The following is a 27,553-nucleotide window of genomic DNA, read 5'->3' as shown; positions in this document are numbered from 1 at the left end:
GCTGCTACAATGTCTGTTGCGTGGAAATATTTTAAAGTGGAGAACGAAACCTGTCCAACAGCCACATGTAATGTATGCAATGCAAGCATTTCGCAAGGTGGTAGTAACAGAGCTACGTACAATACTACCAATTTGATACGGAACCTAAAAAGTAAACACTCAGTGGAATACAGTGAGTTTACACGGGTAACTCAGGCAAAGGCTGCACCAAAGCAACACACACTAGAGCAAACTTTTAAAAGAACAGAGAAGTTTAATCAAGACAGCGACATGGCCAAAAAGATTACTGAGAGGGTAATTGAGTTCATCTCTTTGGACGACCAGCCTATCGCTTTTGGAGCGAAGCTACGCCCTACCTTCTCGACACTACATTCCAGACACGGCCATACCGAAGGTTTACAACAAGGTTCGTGACCACATACGAGGTCTTTTATCAGATGTGAGTGCTGTTAGCTTTACCACAGACATTTGGAGCTCTGATGTTTCCCCATCATTACTTAGCCTCACGGCGCACACTTTTGATGTTTGCGACTTCCCTCAATGGCTGGTATTGCAAACAAGTTTCTCTGTGTCTCCTCTACAAATGTGGACAGTGAGCGACTCTTTAGTCCAGTCTCAAACATCACTGACGAGAAGAGGAAACACGGCTGTCACCTAACACGGCGGAGATGCTGAATTTCCTCAAAAAGTGTAGATAACGGAATAAGAGAAAGGAAAAACTGTAGCAGCTCCAATAAAAGCACTTTAAGAACTAGCCTTCCTTGATGACAAAAAAGTACAATGCAACTTTATTATTTTTATATTCAGGTTTTACTGTCATGCTGTTACTCTAATAAGTGGAAACATTGTTTTTTTAAGTTAAGCTGCTACACCACTTAAGTGGAATTGCGATTTCTGATTTTTAATTTTAGTATACTATTTTTACTATTATGCTGCACTAGGTGGAATTTCGTTTCTTATTTGTCATGATTGTGAATGTTAAGCTATCACAACACTTTAAAGTGGAATTATAATTATATTACTCATTTTGAGTGTTCTAGTTTTACTAATGCACTGTTACACTAAGTGGAATTTATCCAAGCTATTTATAAAGACATCTTTTAGTTTGTTTACTTTGTTATTTTGTAAAAATAATAAAAACAGCTTGGAGGCTATTTTTTTTCTTAATGCACTGCAGAGCTATTCAGTTGTGAAGCATATACATTGGATTGATTTTAATAACTAATGTACTTCAATTGTGCACTAGGAAACTAAGTATTTCTAGGAAAATATTCATATTACATTGTCCACTCTTATGTCAATGGTTGAACAGCACACCAGGCAACACTGCCCTCAAAAGAATAAAGGTTTGATTCCCCATTCATGCAGGAAGGCCACAGGTAGCGCAGATTTCATAATAAGAGTCTTACATCATTGTTGGTCATATACAAAAAATGTACTACAGACAACTTCCTTTCCAGTCTGTTTTCCATGATTCTGTCTCGTTTGGTAGCCATGTGGATCCACATGCTAGTCAGCTCTACCAATGTATTTAGTGAGAGCATGGGCTACAATTTAGGCAAAATCAAAGAAAACCATTCAGCTCTACTATTCAGATGCAGCCATGGAGTCTGGTGGACTAGAAAGTTAATTTGCCACTGTAATTATCAAATACGGACTGAAACTGGTTCCATTCATACCTCTTCATCTCTGAATATTACAATGGCTCACACAGACCAATATTTGGAAAATCTGAAGAATTTTCAAAAGGCAGAGCTGCCAGTTGGACTAATTTACCACTCACCATGAGCTTTCCACCACAAAATCGACAACATACCACTATTAGAGAACTACTATCGTTGCAGTCTTGGGGGAAAAAGCTAGCCAGTTGAGCTGTTACTCAGCAGTGTGTCTACTGCTGAGTCTTTAGAACTAAATGCAGGGTAGTGGTGCTTTGGCAGCCAAGTCAGGGCATTGTTCATGCTGACGGCAGGACTCCAGGCTGTTTATGGTAAAACTGTGTTAAACCACTGGCTCTGGGTCAAGGTCTTTTGGGCTGGGTTTTGGCACAGCATGAAATGTCCTACTTTAAGCACTTGATTTGTTCAGTGAGTTTTATTTACTGTAGACAGATGATATTTGATCAAAACTTAATGTTTTTACTACTTTCCTCTCTCACTGCATAGCTTTAACTCTCTCTCCCTCTCTCGCCCTCTCTCTCCCTCTCTCTCCCCCTCTCTCTCCTTGGCATTCCCGGCATGTTCCAGGGAGCTTGCCAGGAACGGAAATTAAAGTATTTAACCCTTTAAGATCAAAAAGTGGCTCCTTTCTGTCGTTCAATCTATCATTCTCATTTAATAATGTGATTTTCTTGATACTGACTTCCCCCCTCATTTTACATATAAAGATCATGAGTGAACAAATCTGAAAAAAATACCATATCACCTTATTGATCAAGAAAACATATGAATAGAAATATACTTCACATGTGAGTCCCTTTTATTGTTAGTTTGATTAAATGAATCAATATTAACCGATCCTTATTGCATTCTGAATGTGCTTGCACAGTTGCTCGGAAACTATCGCAGGGCATCCAACAATAAAAAGTAGCCTTTTTATTGTATATAGTTAAAACACAGTTTAACATTGAAAGCTCCAATTCCACACGCTGATGCATTCACGATGCTGAACGTGGTTACTCATGTGTCACAACTACTATAGGGAGGCAAATTTTAATAGGTTGAAAGGTGACATTGGTAAAGTCTCTGAATATATCGCCGGCGAGACATTAGCCTTGACAGGATTAAAACAACGAAAAAGAAAGAGCACAGAGAAGGGAGGGAGATGTAGTACGAACAGAGTCAGACACTCATACTGCACTGACCAAAAACAGTATATGAACTCACTGCCCTGACTACTGGAAAAACGGCCATAGCACATGGAGTTATCTAGAAGGAGAGCGAGCAAGGGAGGGAGAAGTATTTTAAGACATCTGGCAGCGTCCGTGTGTACATTACAGACTGCAGATCCAGAATAGCCAGTGCAGCTCTTGGGACTCTGTCCTAGTTTGGACTCTGGCTGAAAGCTACACACTAAAGAGAGCGACAAATGCCCCCCTTCAAGTGCTCTCCTCTAGTAACCTGACTGTCATGACAGGCCACATGAGTAGCAAGGACCCAGTTGTACTGCTGCGATCATAAATTCCACATCTGAAAATACACACTGTGACTCAGCAGAGGCAGAGAGGGCGAGAGGGAGAGAATGTGGGCAATGCGGGCAGACAGCAGGGAGGGAAGGATGGAGGGAGAGATAAGTAAATCACTGTGTCATGCTTGGAAAGAGGAATCGAGGTAAAGAGATGGTGACACCGCATCCATAATAAGGCATAAGGAGAGATAGAGAGGGTACATTTTTACAGCAATATGAGGCCGTTACCAATTTCTACTTGTGAGTCCAGGGTGAACATTCTGCTCATGCAAAAATAAATAAATAAAAAGACAGTGTAATGACCAAACAATTTATGGGAAGTTTGGTTTTTCCCTCCTATTTTTCTCTGGCTGAAGGGTGTTTCCTCGCCTTTAACTCTGGGCTATTTTTAAACACAAGCTGTTTTCTATTAGATTACATAATGCGAAATAAATGGTGGAATCCAGAACTCCAGAGTTTTAGAACAATTCAGGGATTTGATGTCAAAGAAAGGAGGGAGTTTTGTGTTGACTTGCCTTACATGGCAGGGTGTGTGTGGGGTTCTGCCATCAGCACTAACATTAGCAAATGTTAAGTGAAAACATTTGTCATCATGAAAATAGGCTGTACAGGCTGTCGCTGAATTGTTTTAGTTTTAGATGTGTCATAAGCACTGTCATTCTTTAATCACCAGCTCTCCACTGGAGGATGAAGCACAGGCAATACATGCCTGCTAAAATCTTGACAAAAATGATAGTGAAAGAAAATGGAACCTCCTCCAAAAACACAGAATGGACAAGCCAATTATTTCCAGGGAAGGAGAAACACAACTCATAAAACCCCGAAAACAAGATATGCTATGGTATTGCTGTGGTACACAACATTAAAAAAAATGTTTAAAGCAACAATTACTGAGAACCACTAGATCCACTGATGTGTTAATTACCAGCTTAGCAGCCAAAAAACATCAATACAAGTGCAATATCATACTGTCCCCAAAAAACACTTTCAATCATCACCTAAGCGCACCATCACTGGCGCCAAAAATAAAACCTTAAAGCTTCACTCAAGTCCTTCCTTGAGAGAAAGTGGGCTAGTTCAGGACTCTAAAGCAGTGTTGCACCGATTTCAACACGCTTGTAATTATTTTGGCTTCACAGGGCCTGAAGAGGAGTACCGCTTCCCTCAGCTTTTAAACAGACATGGACTTACATAAACATCTCCCACAGCTCGCAAAGTTGAGCTGCAAACTGGCCACAGGCCATCACGACGCAAACATGAACCCTGAAATCCATGTTGCAGGAATTCAGGAAGGTCACAGCGTTCATTATGTGGAATTACAGCTGGAATAAGACTGAAAATGCTTCAGAGGAGAGCTCCTTGACTTCCAAGGCGGCTCCCTGCATCCACGTTGGGGAGTTAATCCCAGCAGGGGTGGAGGGAAATTGGCGCTAAATGCACCACTCCCATGCAGGATAAAGCGTGTGTCTTACCATTTCCAGCCTTCCAAATGAAAGGCGTGTGCCATCTGGTTCCAAGAATCCTGCATAATACGAAGCATCAGGAAAACTCAAAGTGATCTGGCAGTAGCTACTGGAGCCTCTCTTTCCCCAGAGGTAAATCAGCTGTTGCAGAAATACACGTCTCTCTGGGTACAACACAATGACCATCTGCTGGCACAAAGAGCCTACTTACTGAAATAGATGGCAGCTCCACCCCAGGGCAAATTTGGTGGATATTTGGCTCATGAAGACTAGAAGAGAACGCAAGTGTTTCCTGTTCTTTACGGAAGGAAAAAGAGAAAAAGAGGGAGGGAACTGTGTGTGTGTGTGTGTGCGTGGTGGAGGGTCTTATCTAACTGGGCAATGGAACAACCATTCAAAAAAATCTTGTCATATCCTGTACACAGACATAATGGTATTTTACACAATTCTCTTATAAGCAAGTTTTCTGAACAAAGATTTTCTGGTACAATTAAATATTTCCATAGAAATGTAATACTTAAGTGTTCATTTCAACATCAGTTTTATCAAGTATGTTACATTTAAGAAAAAAGGAATTTTTACATCAACTACACTTAACACTTCTCTGTCTTCCTATCCATTCACTTCTAGCCCACACAGCAGACAGAGAAGCCCACAAACCCGGATGTCCTTACTTTATCAGTTCAGATCCATTAGTGACGTGATCTGTCATAATTGATCTGGTTCACTCCTTCCCTTTGAAGCATCCGCCCTGCTCTCCAGAGTGCCTAATTGAGAGAGGAGCTCTGTGTTTGGGAAGCTACAGAGTCAGCCCAGTTCAAGTTCCTCAGGGCACCAATAATGACTGCAGACCCTCTTGGTTCCTCTTGCTACACTTAAAATGGAATAATGCCATTATGTCTACATTATTTGCCTGAAGCAACATTTAGCTGCGTCCACATCCACAGAGAACATCAAATAGCATTCATATTTAATTAAGGGTCGTACACATGAACACGCTCTGAAGGCTGCCAAAATTATGAATAGAATGATTACGGACCTACTACAAATAATGTTCATGTAATTCTTCACTGTGTTCACAGAATGACATTTTTTAAGACAACACTAACTAAATGTCACATGAGGAAATCTATTTGGAGCATTCACAATTCATTAATAATGCACTGGCCTTCGATTAGATTTGGTCTCCAGAAAACACAATTGCTATCTGGCACTTCCTGCTCAGCAGCTGGGGGAGGATGAGGAGGACTGTTTTTACAACTGTCCCTTTAATTTCTCTCACCTGTTGCTTTCTATTGCCCTGCAATTACTGCTTTAATAAAACCAGGTTTATTATTTTAACACCCAAGACCAGAAAAGCCTTAGAACGTACAAGTCCACCAAACTGTTTGAACATCCATCTGGGTCAAAACGTTATTTTAAAGTAACCTAATGTGAGAACACAGAACAGTCTGCAGGCACGCTCAGTTTTCTTTGTGTTTATACTACTGAGAAACGAGGCAACATTTTACTTCTCCTTAAACCATAGAATGCCTTCTCAAGTTCACAATAGCATGTAGCCCAGTGCTTAAGTGACCAATGACACCCCACTTAACATGCTCAGATGATCAGCAGAAACAGGAACCTATGGGCCCCTCATATCTCAAGCTGCTGTATTGCTTGGTCCTCAGCTCAGTTTATCTGCCACCTCTTGAGCTCTTGACCTTCGCCTGGCTGGTGACAACACCCTTCAGTGCTCCACCACAGGGAGAGGATCTGTGCCGGCATCTGCTCTGTAACTTTGCAATGCAAGAGTGAAATGGAAATCAATACTAGTGGGTAGCAGGACACATCTCCTCCCCCTACAGCCCCATCTGTTCCAGGAAGCCCCCTGCCAGTCAGCTAAACTAACACCTCTCTAATCAGCATTGCCGCCCTCAGACAAGAGGCCACTTTGGCAAATCAGCTGAAAGCCTGCTCACTTTGCCTTAACATACCTCCAGAAGTGTCTGACGTGTGAACTCTCGCTTCCTCGGTGGTTTGTTCGCTGGTCAACCACAGTGATCCTTGGTGTAAACAATAGGGCTTAGAGTAATGACTGAGGTATCTACGCCACAAGTCATAGGCCGTTTCATAGGCTGTTGAACTTGGAAGAATGAGGAGATACACGTTTCCCAAGCGATTTTATTTTACAAGATGCATTAAAGTGTAAAAACATCTGGCTAAAGAAGAGGAGACAAAGATGCACAAAATAAATAACCTCCAATAATTTCTTCCACCCATTACTCCAGATGTAATGCGATCACATGAAGCTGTGTTTGTGTGAACATGGAGAGCCTCTGCTGTATTGCATTTCACATTTGCAATGTGACTTGCTGATTCTTTGTTCGCTGACTTCCTAGTATGTCTCCAAGTTGAATAATTCATCGACTTGGCTGTGTTGTGTCTATATGTCACTGTGTGTCGGGTAGAACATGACATTCCACTCTCCAGCACCCACAGACACAGGTCCATGCTTACAAGCGCTAAAAAGAAGACATCACAAGGGTCCCTGATGCTGTGTTTAAGCAAGAGGGACAGGTAGAAGGACTAGAAGCATAACCTTATAGCTGATGGGGGGGAAAAAAAACAGCTTTCTCCAAGCTACATCATTTAAGCCTCAGATAAACAGAGAGAGGCACAGCAGAGATCAAGCACTTTAAATGACAGGAACCAGTGGTGATAGTATCGTTTTCTCCAGATGGCAGCCTATCTCCTCTCCCTTGCGCAAAAGGACCTTTGGAGCAATTCAAGCCTCCCTGGGGAGCCGCAGAGCTTCGGCTAAAAGAGTTGCAGTCGGTCAGCCTTTGGTTACTCATCAAGAGCACATGAAAGGACATGGCAAGATCTTTCTCCTCTATTCAAGGCTGCTGTTACCGTCAGCCATGATGAGCGGTCGCTGTCTCAATCAACAACAATTCAGACCGGATGATTCATAACGACAGGGGAAAAAAATGAGCCCTTTGAGCTTTTACTCTCTCCAGTGATTAAAGATGAAACACTACCTTTGAGACTAAACTCATTTTCCTGCTTTTCAAGCAACGGCAGCTGTTAGTAAACACTGGCTGTAATGACTTCAGAAGTGGGTGACTCAGACCTCTGACAATAACGGCAAGCGTATATTTGACCTCATTTTGGATTAAATAACAAGGGTGCTTAAAGTGATTCAGCACAGTTACATCACAAAGCTCTGTAGCATCTGAGGAAGACAACTTGTTTTTGAGATTGTTTCTTACTTCACTTATTTATTAGTAGCTTCTTGTTTCCTTTGTTTGTGTCAGCTAAGCACACACAGAAAATCAATTCACAACTCTTGAAGAACAAGAGCATCACAAACATTTTCATCTTTACACTCCAGCAAAAATACAGGCTCAACTTAACTGTGGAAGTACCCAAAAGAACATGAAGGATATAAAGCAACGCACCATTTTTTCTCTTGGTGTCATGTTCAGCAGAGGCTGACTCTCCACAGAGTCTCTGCTTACTACAGCTGTCCATAAGAGAGGGGGAGACAGAGAGAGAGAGAGAGAGATTGCTGCAGCTCTCAGTGTTTGGGAGGCTGCCAGTGGACCTACTGACCTCCGGGAAAGGAACAGGATGAGCCTCAGTGACATGAGCACAATGTCAGAGTGACAATAAGCATGAGGAGCTCGGTGCCAGGCCTCATTCTGCCACCACCAGGAGCAACTCCAGGTCATTCTCACTGAAGGGCACCCGCACGGTTAAATATAGATGTTTCTGGGCTACGTTGCCAAGGAGGATCCTCTCTTTGGTCAGCACACTGAAGGACATGACAATGGTCATGCACGTCTGACCTTCAACTTACCCAGTAGGTTCACCTGTGAGCTCAAAAGACCTAAATCTGACATTGCATGCAACATAAAAACTAAAAACCTACAGAATCACTATATGAGACTCGGGAGCTGACAGAGCAGTTTGAAATGATCTCCTGAACCAAACAATCCATATATCTAATTTATGGTCATGGTCCATGTGGGAACTGAAACTCTCTACACTGCTTGGACCATTAAGTTCGACACATTGCTATCCTGCACGCTCAGTTCGGTGTTCACGCTTCTCTAATCAAAACCAATTCAGCCATGCTGCTGTAGCAATCACTTCTGTCTGCAACGCCAGCTGCCAAAGGCTCCCTGAGGTGCATCTCAGCCAGTGAATGATGATGTCTGCACTCACTACGCTATGAGACAAACGACGTGTCCACACCAGCACGACTCGGTCCCTTCAGACACACATTATCCTTCCCTTCGACCCCTGGTCACCAACAATGACCTCTGTTTCCACATGACACCCACTGCAGACCTTGGCCTCAATTGGACGCTGAGGCCTTAATTGAAAAGAGGGCTTTGTGCGACTGCTGCGAACGATCCATGCTGGCTACGATAAATCATGGTGACAGTGCAACCGGCTAGGCTGGAACCCTTTGCTACTTGGGAGAGCTGAGTGGGCACTCAGGGGAGCGGTTATTGGCATGGAACAGCTTTGCAGAAGAGAGTTCATTTTAGGGCCACCTAAAGGTCAAGCTCAGCTTCTCCTTCATTTTAAAGAGCTGTAAAGCACCCCTGTATTAATGAGAAGGCTTAATGATGAAGACTTCCCAAATATTCAGAGCTCTGCTTGGGTGACAGCCAACAATCTAGGCCTGAAGCGCCGGTGACATCACTCGTTGCTAGAAGGAAGCAGGACGCTGTTGTGACCGCTGCCGCAGGCCTCCGCCTTGTAAATCCCCTATAAATCTCAGAGCAGTAACTTAGATTTATCTTATGATCGCCTAACCTCCTAGGAAACTTAGGAGACGGACACTGGAGGGCTGAGGGTGATAGCCACAAACCAGCTACTCGGGTTTACTGACTCAAGCCTATAAACAGCTTTCCCTGCACAACATCATGAGGAAGGGTGTCTACAGCTCAGTTTCTCCTATTTCGGATTTGTGAGCCCTCTCTACCTGGATGTGTCTCAGAATATATGTGTTTATGTATGAAAAGAACACTGTTTTGTCAGTGTAACAGTGTTACACTTTTCATCATCAAAATAAAGTCAAATAAATAAACATTTGGGCATTCACTTACCTCACAGGGAGACGACTAAACAGTATGTAACGACTATATGGTGAAATAAAGGCGAATTGGTAACTGTTACAGATGCTATTAGACAAAGCAAAGCAACAGTCCACTGCTGAGAAGGAAGGCTACATGCTAACTTTGTCAAACATTTAAAATTTTAACAGGTTAAAAAGAGCTTTTTTCTGATAAATGTCGGGCGTGTCACACAACTGTAGTCAGTCTTTCTGTTTCTAAAGATACAACTACATTCACACACCTGTGGCAGGCAGGAGGAGCTCGGAGGAGGAGATAAACATGCTCAGCTAAAAGCCTGGATGTGGTTTCCTCTTCGTATTAGTCGCTCTGACGAAAAAAAAACTCCCGTTTCGTCCAGCTGTTTCCAAAAACGCCCCACTTTGTCCACTTTCTGGCGCGTAAAATGTTATTTCTTCATCCAAGAGCATTCAGCGTTAGCCGCTCTGCTAAATCTCGTCCTCGCGCTGCTCCATGTGCTCAAGCGCCGCACGCGCATCGCGTCCTCGCTCTGACGTCACAAGACGGCGGCTCGGCACCTTCAGCAGCAAGAGGAGAGCGAAGGAAGCACTTCGCCTGATTCAGACTGATTTATGTCGACTTTATACTCGCCAAGAGCGCTAAACTGGGTCTGTAAACGCTTGATTCATTCCAATAAACCCGCTGTTCTGCTTTTTGAATGATACAGTGGTGTCCAGCATCCTCTACAGCTCTGTTTATGATTTATGGATCAGCTCTTTACTGGGATGTATCGGCTCAGTGGCGTCATAAACATAAATGTTTGACGCTCAGATCTGATTCAGTTGTATTGTAATTGGTACTTGCTTGAGAATAATATCAAAAAGGCCACCATAAACGACGGCGTAACCAGAGGCGTACTTGATTCTGAGGCAAAGACACATAAGTGACCCCCAGAAAGCACATCTTTAAACACGGCTGTCTGTAGCACAAAAACTTAGATCTAGCTATTATATATAATATTTCTCATTTTGGAATTGTTGTAAGAATATTATAATATGATAAGAATTTATGAAAATTTTTCTTGGGTAAAACAGGGTGTGAAAAACACTAAAACCCCTAAATCTTATCAGAAAATAGATGTTCTTCTTAAATCTGTGTGTGCCATAATTATTAGCACCCCCTCATCGAATGCTTTGTGCAGCCTACCTTTGCAAACAGCTCTGAGTCTTCTCCTACAATGCCTAATGAGAAAATTCCGGTAATGTTTGTCAAACTGTAGGTGCTTGAGTTTGTTGGTCCTTGACTTTCTTCTGGCAACCCCACCCTCACCCCCCCCGCCCAAACAACTTATGGTTATATAGGTGGTGTTTGTTGTTTGGAATATGCACTAACTCCAAGACCTAACTAATTTCTGCAGTTCCTCATCTGTGATCCTTGGAGATTCTTTGTCCACTCAAATCATTCTCCTCACTGTGCACAGGGTCAATATAGATATATATCCTCTTCCCAGCAGGACCCCCATGGACCCTCATAGGGCAGGTACTATTCAGGTGGTGGATCATTCTCAGCACTGCAGTAACACTGATGTGGTGGTGCGTTAGTGTGTGTTGTGCTGGTATAAGTGGATCAGACACAGCAGTGCTGCTGGAGTTTTTAAAAACTGTGTGCACTCACTGTCCACTCTATTAGACACTCCTACCTTGTCAGTCCAGTTTGTGTTGGTCATCCTCTAGTCCTTCATCAGTGGTCACAGGATGCTGCCCACAGGACACTGTTGTCTGAATATTTTTGGATGGTGGACTATTTTCAGTCCAGCAGTGACACTGCTGTGTTTAAAAACTCCAGCAGCACTGCTGTGTCTGATCCACTCATACCAGCACAACACACAGTAACATACCACCACCACATCGGTGCTACTGCAGAGCTGAGAATGATCCACCACCCAAATAAAATAGTACCTGCTCTGTGAGCGTCCATGGGGGTCCTGACCACTGAAGAACAGGGTAAAAGGGGGCTAACAAAGTATGCAGAGAAACAGATGGACTACAGTCTGTAATTGTAGAACTACAAAGTGCACCTGTATAGTAAGTGGAGCTGATAAAATGGACAATGAGCATAGAAACAAGGAGGTGGTCACAATGTTAGGCCTGATCGGTGTAGACATACATATTGTATTATGTATTGTATTATGAAACATTTCTTTTTGTTTTCCTGTTCTTCTAATTAATTGGCAGGTATCAGTGGACATAAAACAGGGCAGCTTTAAGTATTGACTAACTTTTAACACCTTCTAATAAAGCCATCACAACAACAAATCATCGTAAACCTTTCGGATATACAGTGAGACAAATGACAAGAAAAGCATCGATTAGAGTAGTGCTGAATGGATCAGAGCTATTAAAGGGTTCACTTAAGGACACCAGAACTGGCAATGCTCAAATAATGCTAGTATGTAATACACACATTGATTTTTGGACAAGAGCAGACAGTTAAAGGTACATGCTGTGATTTCAGAGTGTCAGCATTCAATATATGCAGAACAGCACATTCTTTCAACAGGGAAATCTGCATAATTCAATGGCTGAGATGTACACAGTCATTTAGAGTTTGTGATCTAAAATGGTTCACTGTAGAGAAAATTAGAGACTCAGACTTCTTTATAGTGGTGGTGAAAGGAACCAGGGGTCAAAATGTCTACAAGACAAATTCAGCCTTTTTATTTACTATCCATAATCAGCAGTGAGCCTACATGGCTTTTTTGGGGACTATTTTGCCTGATAACTCCCTGCATATACTCCTCTACCATTCACCATCCATTTTTTGGATTTTAAGAATGCTTTTGTAGGCCAAATTCTTATCAGGCAGCGTATTGATAACCACTTCATGTAATAACTGTCTGCGAGGGTGCTTTTAGAAGCACACATTCTTCAGAAGTCTAGTTCCTATCAAAACAATCTAAATGATTTTTTTTGCATTTTAACCATTTTAATTGTGCATATTTTTTTAATTGGTGGAATTCTTCTTAAAGCAGATATACCTGTACCGAGCACTGTGCTGCAGAATTGTATGCATTACTTTTACCTGAAATTGAGCTGCATTTAATATTTGGGCTCCTGAAATATTTCTTTTATGTTTCATGTCCTCAGTGCAGATGCATGGATTGGGCAAGTAATGCAAATCTAATGCAAATCCCATCAGTCATGTGTTGTGCATTGGCATCCAAAATTTTACCATGCAGTCGAGTACTGCCAGTCTTACTGCTTGTGTGCACCAGATGTGAAGTGCGAAGGAATTAAATCCTGCCTCAACTCATCTCTGTGGATGTTTGATTTGCTTCAGCAGCAAACATACCTCCAGCTTATATTAGAAATACCTCCTCATTTCCCAAATGCCATTGCCGTTACTGTGGCACCCCCCACCTGGAAATCAAGGCTAATGCACTACATGCCTGTGATAAGGCCTTGTAGTCATCCTTGAAATGCCCACTCAATAAGCAGAATGTAACAAAATGTATAAAGCTTTGTTCGGCAGAGCTGGTAGCCAGGAAGGACTAAATAGAAGAGAGTTGATGCACATAATATAGTTTGAGGAACTTACAGTGTGACTTCCAGAGGTGTGAGGCTGAGTATGTTTGTTACACACACACACACACACACACACACACTTCACTCGTACACTCTGTGACTCACCATAACATTTCCTCTGCCATAAAGAGCCTTAACCTCAAAAACAGTTATGTTGAAGACTACAAACAGATTCTTTCACATCCACCAAAACTTGGGCTGTTGAAATTACTGGGCTTCTGGAATACATGCCAAAATAGAGCTAATTCGAGGGATTTAATCCAATCCAGAAATGCTTATCTGAGTGGATCACAAAGCTACACCTATCAGCAGAACCCAACAAAAAAAGGTTTGGAGATGGAATGTCTGAATTGTGGGCAGCACTGACATTCCTATGAGCAACTCAGGGCAGGGTCTTCAAAGGGTGGTGGTGAGCATTCCCTATTAAATGGTTTTACTTCAGGAAGTGCCGTAAGAAGAATGTCTTATGGTAAAAAAATAAGAGCGATAAAAAGGCTACATTTTTTGGTGAATAGATTTTTTTTTTACCTAAAACAACTCCTGTGGTTTTTCTTAGGGTTGGTAATCTGTTGAGTCTGAATTAAGATTCTTATTGGGTAAAACCACAGCTGAAAGGCATTTATCATAAATGAGAATTGTGGTATTGTAAAAGGTGTGTATGTACATTTCACCTGACATCAAAATTGTCCTTTAACTTTTTAGGTCATGTGCCTGGTAATAACTGCAATTCATCATACCACACCATTTAAAAAGCAAAATCCGTGTTTTTCCTTCATTTTGATGGAAGTGTAATGACTTTCGCTTGCCTTTGAAACATCTGATCTGTCACCAGGGAAAAAAAAAAATACATACATACATACATACATATATATATATATACATACATATATACATACATATATATATATATACACATACATATATACATACATATATATATACATACATATATATATATATATACACACACCACTAAGTGTTACACCTCCCCTTTCTCCTACCCCACCTCTCAAGAGAAAACACTCATTTCACTTGGAATTGTTTTCCATCCGTACTGTGACACGTTTTATGATTCACGTTGAATTTAATATACCCAACATTTTATAACAAAGAGTATGCATTTTGAAACCAACACAGCATGGCTCTAACAAAACCCCTTGCCTACTAATACTCTACAATCAGTTCCATAAACCAGGACAAACATTACTGATGAGGGAGGGTATTTCTAAAGCAGGATTACTCAGTTTAACCAGACAGCTAAAGCCTAAAGTGAAGCCTGTTCAACAGGAAAAGAGCTGAGGGACATTCCTCATCTTTGGGCTTCAGTTACATTGCTAACTCATTTAAATTGTGAAATACTCCACTGATCTGTAGGTCATCATATGTAAATGAACTCTGCATGACAGACAGCTATGACTAGGCCAATATTAAGTTAAGTAAGCTTTGATTCAGCTTTCAAGATAGTCAAGACCTACATACTAATGATCTATCCCAATTAAACCAGCTGACTGTCAGCACTGGATCCTGAAGCCCTTTTCCAAGTGTCATCACAGCACCTGCACAACCTAGCAAAGTCAGTCAAAGCAAAACTACACACTGGGTGTATAGCACATGTGCATAAGGTCGGACATGTACTGAGTATCTGCCTTAAGTGGCGGTGGTCTCTGTGGTCACAGGGGGTAACCCCATAGTGTATGACCCAACACATGGGACAGTCACAGCCAAATAAGCAGCGAATAGAATAAAGACTAAGCAAGCCAAAATGTAGTCAAACACAATTTATAAAGAAATGCCTTTATGATTCAAATCATACAGTATCTTCAATACATCTGAGCACATATGTACAAAATTTACAAAAACAAAACATTAAGTTAAGATCAGCAGCAAGCAGACTGCTGACCGTGGCGTTATTAAAAATAAAATTAAATACAAATAAATCTATAGCCTCAACTGCCCCAAACCGAGGCAGCTGTAATAGTATAAATCAAAGTCAGATTGCAACAGTGCTGCGGTGCTGGCCACACCCACTGTGGGTCCATGACTTCTCGGTGCGTCCATTGCAACCACCTTTCCAAAAAAGGCTTTAAAACCCAATAGGAGTCCGTGTCCCAAAGAGCGGCTCAGGAGCTGCTCAGCTGTTCCAGTCTCTGTTTTAAGTGTTCACACCGCCTCCTGAGCTGCTCTTTGACGGAGAGCAGCCTTCGCTCCTCCGCCTGCACGCTGGAGATGAACTCGGTGGCCTTTTTCAGAATGACCACTTTAGCGGCTCTCTCGTTGTTCGCCACGTCCGGGATCTCGTCGCGCAGCGCGAAGAAGCTCAGCTTGAGCTCGTTCCTCCTCTGGCGCTCCAGCACGTTGTGAGTCCGCCGCTTGTCGTTGTCCTCCGAGTCGGAGGTCCGCTGGCTGTGGCTGGACTGTCTGAGCGCTCTGCCGCCCTCGAAGCGCAGCCTCTTCACCGCCGGCTGCTCGCCGCCTCTGCTCGGCTGCGCCGCGTAGTTGTGCTGCTGGATGTTGACGTGACAGCGCTTCAGGACCACGGGGTCTGACCTCTTCGCAGACTTCCTCTTCTCCACGGTCACCACGTCGATCTCCTCCTCATCCTCATCTTCATCGTCTATGTAGAGAGGAAGGGGAAAAAAAATACACACTTGTCAAATTTGAAGACACGTGCGCGCTCACACACCCACCAGTCCCCACCCACTTCAGCACGCGCAGCCTCGGAGCCCCATTAAACTCAGCTCACATAACCGCAGCCTCTAATAGGATATTTCTGTCTACGAGCGCCATTTCCCCCCATCAAAGCCTCTAAAATTGTCACTCTCCTCATCACAGCCTCTAAAAACTGCCTTTTTTCGCTCCTTAAATCTAGAAATTGTGTTTGTTTTCTCTCATCCGAGTAGCTAAAAATTGCCTCCTCCAAGCCTTTTAAACCTTAAAACACTATGAAACATTGCGTTTTATGCTCCTCAAAGCCTCTAAAAATGAAGGGGAGGAGATTACATCTCCTTACGCAACCGACCACAAGCCAGCATCCACGCTTTAGCGTAAAATATCTCCTCTCTCTCTTCTAAAAGACGAATAAAAAGCGTGTAGTGACTTCTTAAAAACATTAAAACGCTGCTTAAACGTATTTCATGTCACACTATAACACGCCTAAGAGCATTAAGACTCACAATGTGAAAAACCCTGTTAGCTAGCTAGAACCGTTCTAACAGGGCGAGCTGTGAGGGAGAGGGCGGTTAGCTTAGCACAGCTCTGTGTCTGTCTGACTCACCGCTGTCGCTGTCACTGCTGCTGCTGCTCCCGCTGTTCGGAGGGGTATCCAGAGGCAGAGCCGGCGTTGGCGGTCGGGCGAGCTTCGAGCAGTCAGTAAGCGGGTAAGGGAAGACCACAGAGGGGTCTATACAGTCCGTAGCGGAGGCGTGAATGTCCTGCAGGTAGCCGAGGTTGGAGCCCAGGCGCCCCGGGCTGCTGTCCCCCGTCGAGACGCTCCTCGAAGCTTCCCTCCGCGCAGCCTGCAGCGAGGCGAGCCGCTCGGACACCGCCTTCTCCAGCTTAGCCGCGGCGGAAAAACCGCTCCACATACAGTCCTGGATGATGATCGACTTGAGGAAGGACTGAGAGTAGTCCGCGTCGCAGATGAAGCTGTGGTTCACCACGTCGTCCCCGAGAAACTCCGTGACCATCTCCAGCTGGTCGGCGGTGGACGGGAACGGGCTGCTGCCGCTGTTGAGGGACGACCGCCGGCTCGGGGAGAGCGGAGGGGTGGGCAGCAGCTCGAACTTCTTCCAGATGTCCTCACTGGGAGCCGGGGGCTGCGGCTGGCTGTGCTGCTGGCTGTAAAAGTCCTCGTCCTCGTTGTCGAAGTAGAAGTAGGGCTGGTAGGAGTCGTAGTCGTAATCGTAGTTCTTACTACTCGCCATGCCTGAACTCAGCGGCATGATGACTGCCTAGAAAAAACATAACAAAAAAAGTCCCGTGGTCAATTCCTCCCTCTCTCATTCACTCATTTCACTCTCAGGAGGAGGTGTGATAATGTGACAGTGGCGTTTGGCTCACTGGACTGTGAGCTGCTCCACCAAACAGCCCACCAAACCGCCCATCAAACCCCCCCCCGTCTCAAAATCACTCAGTGTGACCACCGGTTATCTCAGATAAAGATATCAAACTAGCAAATAAATCCGACTCAGCGAACAACTCAAACATCCGAACAGAAAGTGTGGACACCGAGTCCAACCACCTAAAATCAGCTTTAAACTCTTAAAAAATCTGACAGATGCTACTTTCCCAAGAAATTAAGACTCCTGATTAAGAAATAACGACTCAGTTTGAAAACAGACTCATTACACGGCGTGTGCTCCTGAACTGAAACCTCCAAAAGCTTCAATGAGTGACCGATAAGCAGCTAAGATTACACTAAATCCAATGTAAAAGTGAAGTAATGAAGTTCAGAAGCGGAGCTGGCTGAGTTGAACACTCACCGTAGCAGCGGACGAAAAACGTACAAATGTGTTCAAACAGTCGCCCGATTGCTTCAGTGAGAGTAATCCGAGGAGAGCAGCAGTTCACCGCACCGGCTTTCAGTGGAAACCTTCCCACTGTACAGCTAGATCCTCAGGCCGGCCGTGATTTCAGTTACTGCAGGATTTTCTAGCAGCGGGTTTTAATACTACGGATTTTCGTGGCCTCTTACTCCAGGTATTCATGCGCCAGCACGGTGCCGTTTCCCGCCAAACGGTGGTGGCGTAGTAAAGGTACGGGAACACCAGCGCGGTTCCTCTGCGCTATTGACGGCGCGAAATAAAACAGACAACGACATTAGACCGACTGTTTGTTTTATAGAATCGATTAGGCGTTGCAAAAATGTGTTATAGAAGGAACTATATTGTCTCGCGCAGTTATGCGTGTGTAATGAGGTGGAGGAGGGCGGAGCCTTCACTGACAGTGTTACTATCACAACGCTCACAGCAACAGAGGAATTAAACACAGATAACTGGCGTTAAAGGGAAACTGCAACAAATTTACGGGAATTCTGCATAATTAAATGGCTGAGATGTAAACAAAGTAATTCAGAGTGGTTTGGTGTGAGTTGCTCAAGAGAAACTTGCCGAGTCAGAATTGTTCACAGTGAAAATGATAGGTACCTCTAAAAGCCCCCCTTACAGAATTACATGAACTGTCATGAATACTCAGCATGAAGCCTAAGACATTGTTTTACGATGGTTTTGTGATAAGGTTTTGGCCTAAAATGTGTTTTAATCCATTTATTCGAATCCATTCATGGCGGTGGGGTACACGCCATGCGTTGTAAGGCAAAATAGTCCTCAAAGACAACTTATTTTTCAGATTTATGACTATTTTACCATCATCAACATTACCTATAAAAAACTCAGAAGAGCATAAGTTCACTGCTGTTTTTGGATAGTAAATAAAATGGATGCATGTGTGTTGTAGACAGGGTGGGTCCTGGTTCATATGTTCCTGTGGAGTCAGTACCTTTCTTTGCAATGAACCATTTTACGTCAAACCACTTTGAATGTTTACATCTCAAGGACTGAATTATTCAGAAAATTGGAAAAGTTAGTGAATTTTCCCTCTAAACAGACAGGAAGGTGGGATATTCTTGAATAACCAGCTGTAAATAGAGTGCTTACGGCGTTTTAAATTCTATTAAACTCTATAAAGTAAACTATAATTGTCTAACTGCGGCTGGGCTGACACTACATTCAATCACCACAACCACAATCACCATAGGCCTCGTCGCCCTCGTCTTAAATTTCACATTTTTCTGACACTGCTTAGGGAAAACGTCTGATATGACATAAGATAAGCGGTACAGCAGCGGTGTCTCCAGGGCTACAGCACCATCCCATCATCTGGGATGAAGGCTGAAGGGTAGTGGGTGAGGAGTTGATACCACGCAGCGATGAGCTCTTTAAACATTGGTTAGGGTCTCCCTCTAGTGGACACATCGGGTAACAGTAGGATTATTCATTGAAGCGGTACTATTAAGTTGAGACTTAAAGGGGAATCACACTGATTTTTGGAAACATTCTGCATAATTAAATCGTTAATATAAAGTAATTTAGAGTGGTTTGATATGAAATGCTCCGTTCTAGAGAAACTTGATGGGTCAGAATTATGCATAGTGGTGGTGATAGGAACCGGACGTCCAAAGAGTTTTATGACAAGATCTTGCATGGTTCCTCCCTTGAGTCATGGTTCCTCTCTGTTTCTTCCTGCCACGTGCACCCTCAGCTTGCTCATCATGGGTCTGGACCTGGATTTCTAAAAAAACGGCCTTGTAATGAAGTTTGCTGTATAATGGACTATACAAATGATAATAGATGTGAATGAAGTGAACAAGGGCATTGCATGACTCAGGAATGCACAGAGACAGGGCATCATTATAGTGAGGTCACTTAATGTTCTGTGAGCAACCATTTAGTACTGCTGATCAAAGTGTTTATTTATGTTTTGCAAATCCATCAGCACAATGCAATTAATATTTCCAGGATGGATGTTATCTAGTACTGTATTGGTGGGCCTGCAGTAGGAGCCTTCATTCACAGTGAAAGATGCTAACTTGCCTTGACTAGGCTTTACTGGCTCAGTTTTGACTTCATTTGTGTTCCACATTTAATATGAAAAGGCTAAGTGCACTTGAATATAGGTCTGAAATATAAAAGAGTTTTTTTCTCTTCACTAATCAGTGCAAGTAAACATGTGACATTCTCAGTAGTGGCCAGCTGAAGGCCTAAAGGGCAGTGTTCCTGTTTCAGTGGAAACTTTTTAAGTGTAGGCCTAATGTTGCTCAAGATGCCCGTACAGCACAGACAAGCCTGATTTACAGCCGGTCCTCATCTACGGCATAACTGACCCCCTCTCTCCAGGGTTCTTCTCAGAAGAAGAAGGGCCAATGACCCTTGGCTGAGCTATCAGACGTGAGGAGCACGTCGGCTTCCCTGAAGCATGTAGTGACAGAGAGCCATGTTTAGGCATGAGAGGGGCCACTAGGGTGAGTGAGAGAGAGAGGGAGAGAGTGAGGGAGGGTTGTGTTGGCACTATCTATTAAGGGGTTTTGTCCCAGGGCCAAGTGGGCAGAAGGGCAAACCTAGAACCATGACCCTCACTGTGAACAAACTCTACCGTATAGCACACTGTGGCCTTCAGTGCCCTGGACAGGAGGGATTAAAGGAGGCGGGTCAACCATTTTTATAGTCTATTCCTGGACTGTTCAGGTGGTTCTTGTGCTAAATATAAATCCTGAGTCTAATAATATCAACCTTACACTTCTAGCACATGCTCATCCATGCCCCTGTTCATCAAACCTCAAAGGCCAGAGAGCGAGAGAATGAAAAACATATTTTCACTGTCATATCAAAAACTTCATTTTATTGTATTTGTTTTAATTGTTTTTTTAAAACACCTTTTGAAAATGTCAGTTGCCCATTACACTGTGTGAACACTTCATGATGAATGGACCAGTAGAAATGGTCCAAAAGACTTCCATAAATTGTGCTATGTTTTATCTATTTTTTTATTTTTATTTCTTTAAGAAATAAAATTCAGAGTGGTTTGATGTGAAATGCAGCATTCTAAAGAAACCTACTGAGTCAGAATTGTTTAAGATGATGGTGGTGATAGGAACCAGACATCTTAAGCAATTAATGCTTCTGAAAGCTCCCTCACAGAAAGCTATTACACAAAATGCTTACGAAAACATTGCCTGATGCTCGAGGTAGTTTTGAAATGTGTTTTTAAAATATATGAAGGGCAGAGAGGTACATGCAGGGCATGTTAGGCAAAATAGTCCCCAAAGAAACATAGTTTCTGGATTTTCCACTATTTTACCATCATCAACATTACATATAAAGACTCAGAAGGCATGTGTAGATTCACTGGTGGTTTTGGATAGTGAATAAAATGGCTATATTTCTGCTGTAGACTTTAGGATGCCAGGTTTCCATCACCACCACTGTAAAGAAAGTTTCTCTACAGTGCATCATTTTATATGAAAACGCTCTGAAAGACTCTGTTTACATTGCAATCATTGAATTATGCAGAAATTTTGGAAAATTGATGAAATTCTCTGTTATGTAAGAATGTTTTTTTACTCCTTCTGTAAATGTACTACTTTGGAGAGACAAGGTGTTGCTAAGACAGTGACAATCAGCATCAGGTAGTGACTAAATACTTTTTTCATGGATTCTTTGGTAAAGTTTCATTAGAACATACGTTCCATAAAGAACCATGTCATGCTTAATTATGTTGTATATTGTTCTATATAGCACCATAGAGGTTCTTCTATTGTTACAAGCTTGATGTTGTAACAAAAGCAGAACCCTATTTGGTGCTACATAGAACCATTTTCAAAAAGGTCTTCAGCTTGCTGGTTTATCACTGTATTTTAGAAGAAGAGTGCATTAAAAAGAGAAGAACAGCTTCTAACAAGCTTCAGTTCTGCTGATAGATGCTTCATGTGCGAAGAAGTTCTGCTGCAATTCTATTAGGAACTTCTCTGTTCAAGTTGTTGTTTTGAGAGAACATTTACTTCTACTTAAGACATTATTTCACTCACGTAACAACACCTGAGTATGAATTTAGGCTACTCTACTCACTTCTGGCGTTGACATACTGATTTGTATTTAATCTGTTTAATACCTGCCTGGATGGAGTATGCTCCTAAAAAAGAAGGTTCTTCATGGGTTCTTTAGTAAAGGGAATGGTTGTACTTAGAACCATGCATCCTATATAGAACCGTTTCATGCTTAAATGGTTTTTCGCATGGTGAAAATGTTCTTCAGATTGATGGAGAATGTGTCATATAGTACCTTTTTGAAAATGGTTATATACAGCACCAAAAAGGGTTCTTCTATTGTTACAAGCTTGACATCATAACATGAGAAGCCAAAAAGGTTTTATATAGAACCATATACAACATATTCGGCATCAGTCTGAAAAACCATTTTACCATGCAAAGAACCATTTAAGCATGAAATGGCTTTATATAGAACTCACGGTTCTAAATAGGATCACTCCCTTTACTAAAGAACCCATGAAAAACCATCTGTTTTAAGAGTGTACCTGGCTACCACGAAGGACTGTGGAAACTACATAAATGGTGCTTTGCCAAGTAGCTACAGTGTCAATCCACAAACAATCCACAAACATGTCGAAAGTGTGAGCTCGATTTAGATTAGCAGGACGTGTTAAAGGACATGACTGCCATGCAAACTGATCCACACATCAGCGTGAAGCCTAGAAGGAGGACACTCTGTTGTTGATAGTACAGAGCTTCTCTGGTTACTCCAGGCTAAAATGGAGCTCCTGGCACAGTGCCAGCTCTAAGAGTGTCTGTGTTACCGGGTGGACGTGCTCACGCCTGGCACACTTCGTTCCCCTCTGTTCAGAATGGGCAGATGTTAATGCAGAGCTACAGTCACACAGCAGAGGGTGCCACTTCATCACTAGCTTTCTTGAGCCTTTAGAGATCTGAAAGGTCAATAATGTGGCTTTTGATGTCCAGAGACAACTGGATGATTTCAAATTAATCTGGTCATTAGGGTCAAATAACAAACATAAGTGAATTTGCTGTCCATTGGGGAAAGACAAAACCTCAGTCTGCAGCTACTGAATTAAATTACAATTGATTAGAATATGTTAAGACTGCAGTATGGCATTTATCAAAGCTCTTCAGGGTTGTTTCAGAGCACATCTGGACCTTCTTAAAGGGGAATTCTACCTATAATATTAAAAAAATTCTGCTTAACTCAATCAGTAAGACTGAGCATACTCCTTGTTCTTATGCTAAAGGTAAATCCTTGGTCTATAATCAACATAGCCCATACACATCTGCACCCCTATTCACTAAAACTATAATAGAGAGAAGGCCAGAGAGTGAGAGAATGAAAAACATATGTTTTGCTGTACTATTACAATTTTGCAACTCAATTTGTTCTTTATTTTATAATTTCTTATTTGTATTTTGGAAAACAGCATTTTGAAAATGCATGCTGCCCATTACATTGTGTAAACATTTATATCATATGATCAGTAGACCAATAGAAATGACTCAAAACACTTAAAATCTTCTGATGATTTGGTCAAATTTCTGCATAATTAAACGATTATGATATAAACAAAGTCGTTGAGACTGCTTTGATTTGAAATGCACCATTCTAGAAATTTCCTAAGTTAGAATTGTTCTCAGTGGTAGTGATAGGAACCAGACGTCTGAAGCGTTTAATGTCTCTTAAAGCTATATCACATAAAAATGTTATATGAAATGATTACCAATAGGTTGCATGATGCCTGAGACATTGTTTTACAATAGCTTTGAGATTAGGCTCCGGCCAAACACATATTTTTAAAATCTATTTATAGCGGTATGGGTGGTAGAGGTAAATTCAGGGTAAAATAGTCCCTAAAGAAAAGGTTTTTTTTTTCTTTAAATCAAATTAACTTCTATTTTACCATCATTATTTATATTTTAATAATGCAGAACTTTTGAAAAAATGGTGGAATTCCCCTTTAATACAGGTAGGGGCTGGCACTGAATAATTTTCCTTTGCTGTGTAATCAGCTCCCAAATTACTTTAATGACCATGGAGGCTACTTTTCAACAAGTCTAGGCCCAGAAGGCATTAGTGTAATGCACCATGGGCTGATTAGAAGTGTAGCGTTTCTTTCAGACATCTGCCAGTCGTGATAGTCCTTATTGTAATATGGTTGGTAAACAGGTAAGAGTGCTGGCTACAGTTTCTACATTCTGTCTTCAGTTTCCAAAACTGTAGGCCCCCTGATTTATGCATCTTCACATAAATGTATTAGGATATACACAAACACATGTAAGATGTTACATTTAGGCTTGTATGATTATTTGACAAGTTGAGATGTTTTTTAAAAAAGTTCAAATATGAAACAATTATACAATGAGCATTCAAACCCATTCATAACAATAATCCGTTCTTCCACAGTTCAGCTGAATTGTATTCCCCTTATTTAAAACCACTATATACTTTATGACTATAAACAATACATAGTGAATGTAAAGCTATGAACTTCTGAAAAAAATTGTGAATGTGATTCTTTTCACTAACAAGTAATCATAAACGAAGTGAACATGTTTTGTTTTCTATAGCAGCCAACTGAAGGTCTATAGGACAGCATTCCTGGAAAGCGGTGGTTTCCAGTCCTGGTCCTGGATGCCCTCTGCCCTGTTCATTTGTCCTTGCATTGGTGGTTCAGTGGTAGAATTCTTGTCTGCCACATGGGAGACCTGGGTCCGATTCGCGGCCAATGCAACCGCACAGTGGTTTTGGGGCAGTCGTGGGCTGGAGGTTAAGGAACAAGCCTTTTGACCGGTCGCCGGTTCGATCCTCTGAGCTGACAGTACATGACAAGTGCCCTTGAGCAAGGCACCTAACCCCCAACTGCTCCCCAGTACGCTGTGGATAGGGCTGCCCACCGCTCTGGGCAAGTCTACTTACTGCCCCCTAATGTGTGTGTGTTCACTAGTGTGTATGTGGTGTTTCACTACACAGATGGGTCAAATACGAAGGTAAAATTTCCCTGTTGTGGGATTAATAAGGGTTAATTAAAATAATGTAATGTTTTCCTGGCTCCAAACCCAACTACTTCAAGTCCTGAATGGGCTTGACGTGAGGTGTTTAGTTGGATCAGGTGTTTTGAGAGCAGGGGAAACACTAAAATGTGCAGGACAGGGGGTTCTCCAGGACCAGGGTTGGGAATCCTTATAGGATGCTGCCCTACAGGCCTTCAGTTGGCTGCTATGGAGAATGAAACATGTTTACTTACATTTATGACCAGGGTCTGATAATGATAAGCACTCCATTTCCTCCAACTCTAACACTTTTGCTTTCCTTGAAGTGAAAATTAGCAGCAACCATTGAGAAAACACAAATAAAGGACAGAACGCAACTTTCTGAACCACATTGTCACCCTTTAATCACTGTGGAATAATGCTGTCCTTGTCTTTATTTGACAGTAAAAAAAACAGGAACTTCTACTGTTTCAGCTGTTTCGTTTAATACAAAAGGAGCTTGGCCAGACTTTGCTCTTCACCACAAACTAAATCAAACAGAAACAGATGCTGTAGACATCATAAATACTTGTGCAGTATCGTCGATAGAGAAACTCGTACTACAGGATAGAAGAAAAATCAGCAACTGGACTTCAAGATACTTTTTATATGCATCGTTCTCCGCAATGTACATCCTGAGATACAAAATAAATGCCCAAATTAAATACGTTCTGTTTTCTTTTTCTTAAAAATACTGCAACAGACATGATCATGAAAACACACACCAATATTATCCCTCCCTTCCCCACCATTTACAGACTTCACAACGTCACCCATACAAAAAATGTACCAGATTTTATACACCTATGACGTAGCATGTTAAAAAAATAGTGCCTCTAAAATGGCCTGCAAACTCCAACCAACCTGTCACTCTGAAGCCATTTTTTTTCATCAGGTCATATTATATTATTATTATTATTATTACTCTAATTCACACTTAAATCTGATAAAAATCTGTGTAATATATATATATTCATTCTCTTTTTGAACATTTATCTGATAAAAGATTTCACTGGTTTTTCGTAGCTGTGCAGCAACATTTGGGTTGAGAGGTGCCTGCTCCCAGAACATAAAATCCTCTCTTCTCCTTCTGCAGTATATTCAAGGTAAAAAAAAGAAAAGAAAAGAAAAAAAAACAACAACAATGAAAGATATGTACATTCCAAGCAGATGAAGTCACTGCATTTTAGTATTTGCTTTCTCTTTTTTTTTTGTCAAGGTTCATAACGTGTAAGGACGGCAGCACAGTAGAGCTCAGAGGATTAGAGTAAAAGCAATTAGTGTGCGTCAGTTGCTTTGGTACAAATCAATTATCTTCACTGTCCTGCACCCGGAGATTCCTGATGACAGCTGGAAGACCTTTAGGTGGGTTTCTACGTGTGTACAGATATTTAATGATATCTAACACAAAGACAGACACTTGCGTTCTTTCTGTCTTTGCAGTTTTCTAACTAAAGCTCCCTCTTTTAAGCGTTTTCTGTGTGCACAAACTGCAAAGGGCTTTCTGGGGCTCTGGCAGGGGGAAAGAGCAGCAGCAGGGGGCAGTAAGCGATTAAAACTGCCCTGGACAAGCAAGAGGATTCCCTGGTTCCCCCCAGCGCGTTCCTTGCAAGAGCCCAGAATGTGTAATTCGTTTGTAACCAGCAGGGACGCACAAGTAATAATTCCAATGCACTTGTCATGGATGTCCCTTAAAATCCTGGGTGTACTGAACTGAACCCTCTGCTCACTCTTCCTCCTCCTCATCCTCATTCTCCTCTCGCAGTTCTACGATGTCGTCCATCCGGCCGGATCGGACCTCGTTCATGGGGGCGGAGCCCTCGCCTTCAATTGCCACATCTCCATCACAGTCCTTTTTTTTCTGTGGAGGAAATAAATATCTCATTAAGCTCTGGGAGACCTGCAACATCTTGATACGTGACTAAATAGTTAACTGGATGGGTGTGGAAGAATAAAAAGATGGCTGATTGCTGGCTACTTTAACATTGTAGGGTTAAAGTGGCACAAATCTGTGGAATAAAATGTAAGAGTTCTGTGACATGTATAAAATGCTGAGCAGGCCAAGCTGACCTCCATTTCGGATCAATATGGCAAGAGGAAAAGATCTAAAAGACTTTAAAAGAGCGTGAGAATTCTTAGCTGTGCTGCAATATAATCTCTAAAACATGGCAATGTGAGCCCACCTTTATTTTTCCGCAACTGAAGAGTTTTGTATCTAGTAAGTATCTAGAGATACGTTCATCCCACTATGACTGTGTGGTATTTCTATAGGTAGAGCCTGAAATAAATAAAAGAATCTAGGTAAAAGGGTTATCTTAACTGATTCTACCCTACATCTTAAACTTAGGAAAGGGGTTAAGTTCCATCTTGATAAGTCATTTTTATTTTGTCCATTTATTTAGTCCGATGCGTCATAGTTCATAGACCTAAGGTCTTCAGGATTCTTTGGTAGATATACCCCTAAGTAATTTATTGCTTTCGTTTGCCACTTCAAAACATATTTGGTCTTAACATGTTGTGGGGGATCATAATTAAATGCTAATACTTGTGTTTTTTGTACATTAGTTTTATAATCTGAGAGAGGCCCAAATATTTTAAGGGATGCCATCAAAATAGAAAGTGATACCACAAGGTTACTTAATG

The 27,553-nt window shown here is 42.0% G+C and overlaps 2 protein-coding genes and 1 long non-coding RNA gene across 4 annotated transcripts in view; all 3 read right to left on the bottom strand.

The window, feature by feature from the left end:
- Window positions 1–10,266, bottom strand: part of LOC118825682 — a 112,354-nt gene extending 102,088 nt beyond the window's left edge. For both annotated transcript variants that reach the window (XR_005008682.1, XR_005008686.1), the window contains exon 1: window positions 10,005–10,266. This is a non-coding gene — a long non-coding RNA (uncharacterized LOC118825682). The remainder of the gene's footprint in view (window positions 1–10,004) is intronic.
- Window positions 10,267–15,068: 4,802 nt separating this feature from the next.
- Window positions 15,069–18,120, bottom strand: mycb (MYC proto-oncogene, bHLH transcription factor b). The gene is made up of 3 exons (XM_036597424.1): window positions 17,787–18,120; window positions 16,580–17,255; window positions 15,069–15,919 (listed from the first exon to the last, which is right to left on the bottom strand). The coding sequence occupies exons 2-3, from the start codon at window positions 17,244–17,246 to the stop codon at window positions 15,426–15,428; spliced, it is 1,161 nt and encodes a 386-aa protein (XP_036453317.1). The 5' UTR covers window positions 17,247–17,255; window positions 17,787–18,120; the 3' UTR covers window positions 15,069–15,425.
- A 7,129-nt stretch (window positions 18,121–25,249) lies between these two features.
- ankhb (ANKH inorganic pyrophosphate transport regulator b) overlaps window positions 25,250–27,553 on the bottom strand; it is a 33,746-nt gene continuing 31,442 nt past the window's right edge. The window contains exon 12 of the mRNA XM_036596787.1: window positions 25,250–26,771. Coding sequence (XP_036452680.1) covers window positions 26,637–26,771 — 135 coding nt within the window. The 3' untranslated portion in view covers window positions 25,250–26,636. The remainder of the gene's footprint in view (window positions 26,772–27,553) is intronic.

Source organism: Colossoma macropomum, unplaced genomic scaffold, assembly GCF_904425465.1.
Source record: "Colossoma macropomum unplaced genomic scaffold, Colossoma_macropomum, whole genome shotgun sequence".
Taxonomy (NCBI): domain Eukaryota; kingdom Metazoa; phylum Chordata; class Actinopteri; order Characiformes; family Serrasalmidae; genus Colossoma; species Colossoma macropomum.
Note: the sequence above shows the minus strand (reverse complement) of the source record. Positions and strands in the feature narration are given on the sequence as shown.

Excerpts from the sequence above, each read along its gene's own strand:
- mycb (XM_036597424.1), bottom strand. The coding sequence starts at position 17,246 with ATGCCGCTGAGTTCAGGCATGGCGAGTAGTAAGAACTACGATTACGAC. Across the intron at positions 15,920-16,579 it reads CAGCAGTGACAGCGACAGCG|ACGATGAAGATGAGGATGAG; the intron begins GTGAGTCAGACA and ends CTCTCTACATAG.